At 41.9% G+C, this 7,729-nt stretch overlaps 1 protein-coding gene across 1 annotated transcript; it reads left to right on the forward strand.

The window, feature by feature from the left end:
* On the forward strand, positions 1-3,141 carry LOC123182408 (NADH--cytochrome b5 reductase 1). Its single transcript, XM_044594957.1, has 9 exons — positions 1-181; positions 579-720; positions 854-944; positions 1,097-1,174; positions 1,408-1,488; positions 1,579-1,668; positions 2,190-2,255; positions 2,584-2,670; positions 2,783-3,141. The coding sequence occupies exons 1-9, from the start codon at positions 70-72 to the stop codon at positions 2,873-2,875; spliced, it is 840 nt and encodes a 279-aa protein (XP_044450892.1). The 5' UTR covers positions 1-69; the 3' UTR covers positions 2,876-3,141.
* The last annotated feature ends 4,588 nt before the right edge of the window (positions 3,142-7,729 follow it).

Here is a 7,729-nt window from a genome sequence, read left to right on the forward strand (position 1 = left end):
CCCGGACCCCACGCGCATCTCTCCTCACCCGCCGCGAATCCACGAGGGGGAGCGACCCGCCGCCCGATTATGGAGTTCCTGCAGGGGCAGAGCACGGAGACCACGGTGGCCGTCGCGGTCGCCGTCGTCGCCGTGGCCGCCGGCGCCGGATTCCTCCTCCTCCGCAGCAAGAAACCCAAGGGTACGCGCGCTCGAGTCCGTGCAGATAGATAGTTCGAGCTCTAGTGCGTGGGTTTCTGTGGATCGAGGATGCTTTGCTGATGGCTAGGGGAGTGGATCTCCTGGAAGAGATGCCGTGGATGCCATTTACTTAGGTTGTTTGCTACAGATAATATTGATATATTTGAATCCACAGTGACTTCATGTTCACGCCTCATCCAAAGTTGCAGCATGATTCGGATATTTAGTTCGCATGCTTCTGCCCCTGCAGATTCTAGGGGATTTTAAAACTGTTTTATGTGATTCATTTTCACACTTGCTACCCTCTGGACAAAATTATTTGCTCAAATTAAAGCAAGATTACTGCTTTTGAAGTTTGTGTATAATATAAATATTAATGGATGTGCTATTCTCTGTAGGCTGCTTGGATGCTGAGAACTTCAAAGAGTTTAAACTTGTGCAGAAGAGACAGATCAGTCATAACGTGGCCAAGTTCAAATTTGCTCTCCCGACACCTACTTCAGTTTTGGGCCTTCCAATTGGCCAACATATAAGCTGCAGGTTTGAACACTTTTACTGCTCATATCCTGGTCTACAGTTATGAGGTTGAGTTGAATGTTCATTCTTTTTGGTTCATGGAGTGAGTCGAATATTCTGATTCCATTGTTTTCTGTATTATGTTAACTGACCGCAGAGGGCAGGATGCTACTGGTGAGGAAGTAATCAAGCCTTATACTCCTACTACACTGGATTCTGATATTGGATACTTTGAGCTTGTTATAAAGGTAACTTGTTGTAAACATGTCCCATTTGTTTTCTTTAGAATTATTTTGTCCCATTATCTTTATTTGAAATATCAATCTATTCCTCTATGGGTGTATAGTGTTGTGAATTCACCTCTTGTTTTTTTGTTGCACTTTTCCTTCTCATTATACAGATGTATCCCCAAGGAAGAATGTCTCATCATTTTCGTGAGATGAAGGTTGGCGACTACATGTCTGTGAAGGGGCCAAAGGTATGTCTATCCTTTTATTGTACTTAGTTCTTGATTGTTCCGTACTGAATCTCCTGGATTTGGCCATTTTCGTGGTCTTTTTCTGCTTTTTATCTTTATTATATCTTCAAATTCCATGAAACATAAACAACACCGTACGGATCATAAACTTGCTAACAGAAATGTGTAAACTCACAATTCCATGCATGTTGACAGTTCGAATCAGAGGTTAAATGCGTTTGTCTCTAATGCAGGGCCGTTTCAAGTACCAGCCTGGGCAAGTGAGAGCATTTGGAATGATAGCTGGAGGATCAGGCATTACGCCAATGTTCCAAGTAATATGTGATCCAATGTTCTTCCATTGCAGTTAATACTTGAAACATTTCTGCTAGTACTGAGCAATGCATCTTGCTATCTTATTGTAGGTCACAAGGGCAATTCTTGAGAACCCAAACGACAATACAAAAGTTCACTTGATCTACGCTAATGTCACATATGACGACATTCTTCTGCTGGTATGATTTTGTTGTTAAATTTGCTGCAGTTCTTCACTCGCACTTGATCTGATTATCATTCCAAATTCGTTCTATTGTCGATACATAGAGGATATATGTTTCCTGGAAATGGAAGAATCTATGTGTAGGGAACTTTTTACGTATCATGGCACAAAGAACAGAAACATATCATAAGATCAATCATTGTGAATTGTATTTCATACACGCCTTTTCCAGAAGGATTTTTCTTCTATAATGTGCTAGCGACCCTATTTCTCACTCCTAAGTGATAAATGATTTATGGAGATGTCCTGCCATAAACACTAGCCAACAGTTCATTTTATTTTATCTTGTTATACCATTTCTTTGCTGGTTAGACCTGTACAAGAAAATGACAGGTTGGCCTAATACTTAGTGCTTGCATTTGGGGAGGTCATTAGGCTTACAGTACTGCTTCTTTATGGTGAATGCAATTTACTATGGTACCAGTATGGTATTGTGTTTTGAGTGCTGATGTTCACTTCTTTCTTCGATCCATGCAGGAAGAACTGGACAATATGGCTAAAAACTATCCTGATCGCTTCAAGATCTACTATGTCTTGAATCAGGTGAATATTCTGTCATGAAGTTTGAAGCTTTGTCTCGTGACCTGTTATAAACAGCATGGCCGACGCTTTATGTATTTCTAGCCTTGACTGATATGATTATTGCAATCCTTACTGAATCCTCGCATAACAACTTTCATGCACTATATGATTACTGCAATCCTCACTGAATCCTCGCATAACAACTTCCATGCACTATATGATTACTGCAATCCTCACCGAATCCTCACATAACAACTTTCATGCACTATATGATTACTGCAATCCTCACTGAATACGCCAAGGTTCCTCGCACGCACCTTACACCATAGGCTTTTTTTTCCATGTGCAGCCACCTGAAGTCTGGGATGGTGGTGTTGGGTTTGTATCAAAGGAAATGATCCAAGCTCACTGCCCAGCGCCTGCTGCGGACATTCAGGTAATCTCCGGCCTTCAGTGAACGTTGAGACCATCAGTTCTCGGTGAAACGTTCAAAATGTTTTTCATCCGACGAACAAGACACTGATACGACGCTCTTTGCCTTGTTTCAGGTATTGAGATGCGGACCTCCTCCGATGAACAAAGCCATGTCTGCAAACCTAGATGACCTTGGGTACACCAAGGAGATGCAGTTCCAGTTCTAGGTTTCGACGGTGGAAGCTTACCAAAATAACGGGTCGCATGACCATTCTTAGTATTTTTGAGTTTGACATGGGCTGATTCTGATGCCATTTAGCTCGTGTAGACACCTTCCACAGTCCATGAAGTGGCAGTTACCGTAATGCTGCACGTTGATGCGTGTCCAGTGTTACCTGTGTCCGTAACGTTATTTGCCGAGTATAGGAGACAACAGCTTATCAGAATGCCAGAAATAAGCTTTTTTACATGAAAAGCACTGCGATTTCATTCACCTTTGGCCAAAGCATCGCTAACCACCGAATGACCGACGATTGTCTGGCCATGGCCATGGCCATAGCGACTAGGCTCCTCTCTCTATCGGCACCAAAACAAAACACACACTGAATTAAAGTTTAAACTCACAAAGGTACTTCATTTCTCATGGCAATACATTTAGCTACATGTGTAAAAACGCTTTATTTTTATTTGGAAGTATTGCTTGTAACAAATCCGACGACACACTACATTTACAGTACAACGGATCTAGTAAGTTATTGTACACAAGTAGAGGTAATATCACCAAAAGTCATAAAACTTGCGCTTGATGTTCAGTTTGGTGCTAGAACTTTAAAAATACGGATTTGTGGTCATCTAACTTAACATCACGTGCAAATACGGTCACAAAATACGCATGCGGACATATCAGGGTGTATGGGCCTACCTGTCAGTGAGTGATGGCGTTCGCGCGACTGATTTTTGCACAAAACAACCTTACTATTTTTTATTTGAAGGAAAGGCCAACCCATATAGGTACGATAATTAACTAAAATATCAGCGAGGCGGGACTCGAACACACGACCCAAATTAAGGACATAAGCCACTCTAGCCAACCATATGGATAACAAACTGAGATATATTGAACGTGGAGCTTAAATGACATTTATTTTCGTGCCTATGAGCAGTGGGTTCTGCCTGTCATTACACATTGAAAATTAACAGGAAAAAGTGTGACCGCCAGCTCTCGAACAAACAACCTAAGGGTAGCACACAGGACGTTCTAGCCGCTACAACCTACACGTATACACGTCTACGGTGAATAACTAGTCTTAATGTACTGGAAATATGTAAATATTACGTAAACTATAATTACAATAATAAAAATAATGTCTAAATATGTGTTATAAATATTGTACGTACAAATGATATAACCTACTTTTAAATTTGTTCATGTATTATTTTTAAAAATATTCATATATTTAAATAAAATTTATGAATTATATTTTTTTGTATCATTTAAAATAAATATTTCAAAAATAAAATTACAAATATTATTTTAACTTTACAAACATTTCAATAACTGTTCTCGCATTTATAGAGTTCAACTTTTGTATAATTTAAAATGTAAACATTGATATGAATATTCAATCGTGTCTAATATTTGAATTATATAGTTTTTCGAATGTAAGTCATGAGTAAAAATTATACACAAGTGAATAATTTTGAATATTTAGTAAATGTTTGAACCCATCATTTTGCATAATTTAAATATAAGCCTCGAGTGTGTTATTTTTCTTGGATTCATTAAACATATTTATTTAATAAACATTTTCAATGTTGGTTTAACTAAATATTGTTTATATAAATACGCATGTGTATATTTAAATGTTTTTATTTACTAATAATGATCGCTTGTATGTATAATATTCTTGGAACATAAATTTGTTAATGGCGTTTACAAATAGCTTTAGAAAATAGCAAGTATAAAATGGGCCGCGGTATCCGCAGAAATAAGCCGGCAATGGCAACCCCCTTCTGAAAGACACGCATGTACTGTCAGACAGCCAGCCAGAGTGACAGAGGGAGCAAAAACACGACTTGATTGTTGAAATGTCACTCTGTTTTACAGCTCTGTCAAACCGTCTTGATGTGCAATTAGCCAATTAGTATCACTCCCATTGTTTTACTGCTCCACTTGTAAGTACTATGTTGATGGCATTATATTTTATCTTAATGTGTCAACCTACCTAATATGACTTCTGGTCCTGCTTAACGGAATCAACTGTAGCAGTACGGGCCTCTACATATTTCAGGTAATAAAAGGACCAGTAAAATAGTTTAAATGGGCTGCAGATGTACACCAATTCCTCATAGATGCAAAAAAAAATATCATTTAAGTTCCACGTTCAATAAATCTAAGTTTGCTATCCATACATGAGATAAGAAACGGGAAGGGTGAGTTGGCTGGAGTGGCTTGTGTCGTAAACATTGGCCACGAGTTAAGTCTCTGCTCACCCATTTTTTGTGTTAATTTTTGTACCTATATGCAACACAACAGTCGGCTTTTTCCGCAAATAAAAAAATATGATGGTGTTTTGTGCAAAAGTTAGTCAGCCGAGCAACATCACTCATTGACAGGTGGGGTCATACACCCTGATACGTCTGCATGCGTATTTTGTGACTATATTTGCACGCGTTGTCAAGTTAGGTGACCAAAAATCCGTATTTTTAAAATTCTAGCACCAAATTAAACATCAAGTGCAAGTTCTATGACTTCGGGTGATATTACCTCACACAAGTACCAGGCCCGAAAGTTACTAGCCGCTCAGATTCGAGAACAACATACGTCCGAAAATTTTGTACCCTCAGACGATTTTTCTACAGATCTTCGGCGTTAATCCCTCCACTAATCCCTTTTCGAACATCGCTGTGGGTCTCCTCCCCTCTAACCCAATGTTGCAAAACTCCCATGCAGTAGCAGGTGTAGCATATTCAGGAACGGAGGAAGAAGTGTTTCATATACTCCCTCCGTTCCTAAATATAAGTCTTTCTAGAGATTGCACCAAGTGACTACATACGGAGCAAAATGAATGAATCTACGCTTTAAAATATGTCTACATATATCCGTATGTTGTATTCCATTTGAAATGTCTAAAAAGACTTATATTTAGGAACGGAGGGAGTACAATTCAGAATTTCGTACCCATGCAGCTTTCGTACAGTTGCGCAAGTGCATCTGCGTCCGCAGCTCCGCGTTATTTCTGGCTGTCCGTGGATGCAAAGCCCGTGGCAGCTAGCAAACCAGCTGCTGTCTAGCCTGTCTTTCCCGCAAAATAAACAAAATAAAAACCAACTGCTGTCTGCACAGCGAATTCGCCTGCTTATTTATGAACAAAGTGCGAATCTGGGACAGCAAATCAGCCGTCTTTTTCTCCTCGGCCCCGTGCGTGTGTACGTACGTACGTCCCCGTACCCTGCCGTGTCGTGCCGTGCGTGTGTGCTCCTCTCTCCACATGGGGTGCTGGGGCACCAGCGAGGACAGCATGTACCGTACAGCCTGCAACACAAATTAAACACACTGTCTGAATAAATAAACAAATAAAAGGACACTAATAAACTCAGCTTACAGTACACACACACACACAAACGTCGTATGGGTTCCCATACGTATAAGAAAAATATGTAGCCGATGATGCTCTGGAGTGTGGACAACGTTGTCATCTCAAATTCGGTGTAATTATGAAGAATTATTGAACAAGCATACAAGACTCTCCTTCGGTTATCATCTGGATCCGATCTCTCGTGCACAAAAAAATCACTGTCATCATCATCTTAAAATAAAATAAAATAAAAATCATCATCTTAAAATAAATGCGCTCGCATCATGGACCCCCACTAATTCTCCATACTCCTACATCGAGAGGTCCCCACAGTACTCTTAATAATGTAACGTAATGGAGATGATGATCTATCGATCCTAACCGTAGGTAGATCATAGCCTCACCCTGGCCCAAATCATATCGATTGCAAATTGCATTGCATGGCCACATCCCCACCATATGCGCACTTTCCCTACTCCTCGAGTGATAGTGATATACAATTACACATCCATTGCTGCTGACAAAAACATCCACGTCCGATGCAATCATGGTGCCACTTAAACTGCTAAAGCTAGAGCTAGTCGTGAAGAATTAGTTACCACCAACGTATTAACTAATTTTAACGGGAAGCTAAAAGAGTTATATTTGTCTTGCCTAGTCTCGTGGACAATTTTAAATAATTTGATTGGATGTCATTTGGCTGGCATCCTTAGGTGGTGACAAGTGATGGCTCAAGACGCTAGTATTGTGGAGAGACAAGGGTGCACGATTTGCCCACCTTTAGTTAGCATCTAGTAATTCAGATTCTATAAGCGATGTGGACGCATGGTTAGCCTTAATGTGCAGAGTATTTAACCAAAAACTACCACATTTCACGGACATGTGACAGAAAACTACCACTTTACGTTTTTGTGCGGAAAACTACCACTATTTGTCTAATTTTTGACTAAAAACTACCATGTCTGTAAATCGGCGCCTTCATCCATTTTAAACGCACTTATGACAGGCCTGGCCCACATTTAAGTGATGGCATCGTTAGTCAACGCTGTTTGTACCCGCTGCTGCTCGCCCGTTCCGCCGCGCACCGCGCTGCCGCTCGCCGTGCCCGTCGCTTGCAGCGCCCACCGCCGCCGCCGTGCCCAAGACCTCCTCCTCCGCGCGAAAGACCTCGGCTCCGGCGGAGTCCCCGTCTTCATGCGGCTGCTGCTCGCGCTCGCCGTAGCGGCCCGGCTCCTATTCGCCGCAGCCCCACGCGGCAAGGAATCAGCCGTAGCAGGGAGATGCAGTCGTCTGTAGTGGGTACTGCTCGCTGCCCAGCCGGTCCACGGCGTACGAGAGCTTTGCGTCGTCGTAGAACGTGCGCGGGCCCATGGTGACTCTGGCGTACAGGTTCTCCTCGTCGCCGACGGCGTCCTCCTGCTGCGGGAAGGAGGTGGGGAAGGGGAGGCAGCGACCCGACCCGTGACCAGGTTGGGCACGGGCGTGGGCGCGAGCAGCGAGGAG

The sequence above is a fragment of the Triticum aestivum genome, chromosome 1D (genome assembly GCF_018294505.1).
Source record: "Triticum aestivum cultivar Chinese Spring chromosome 1D, IWGSC CS RefSeq v2.1, whole genome shotgun sequence".
Lineage (NCBI taxonomy): Eukaryota > Viridiplantae > Streptophyta > Magnoliopsida > Poales > Poaceae > Triticum > Triticum aestivum.

What these genes read in the sequence shown, in the direction of transcription:
- LOC123182408 (XM_044594957.1), top strand. Translation starts at nt 70, where the DNA reads ATGGAGTTCCTGCAGGGGCAGAGCACGGAGACCACGGTGGCCGTCGCG. An exon ending in GGCCAACATATAAGCTGCAG is followed by an intron (nt 721 to 853) that starts GTTTGAACACTT and finishes AACTGACCGCAG; the next exon opens with AGGGCAGGATGCTACTGGTG. An exon ending in ACTTTGAGCTTGTTATAAAG is followed by an intron (nt 945 to 1,096) that starts GTAACTTGTTGT and finishes CTCATTATACAG; the next exon opens with ATGTATCCCCAAGGAAGAAT.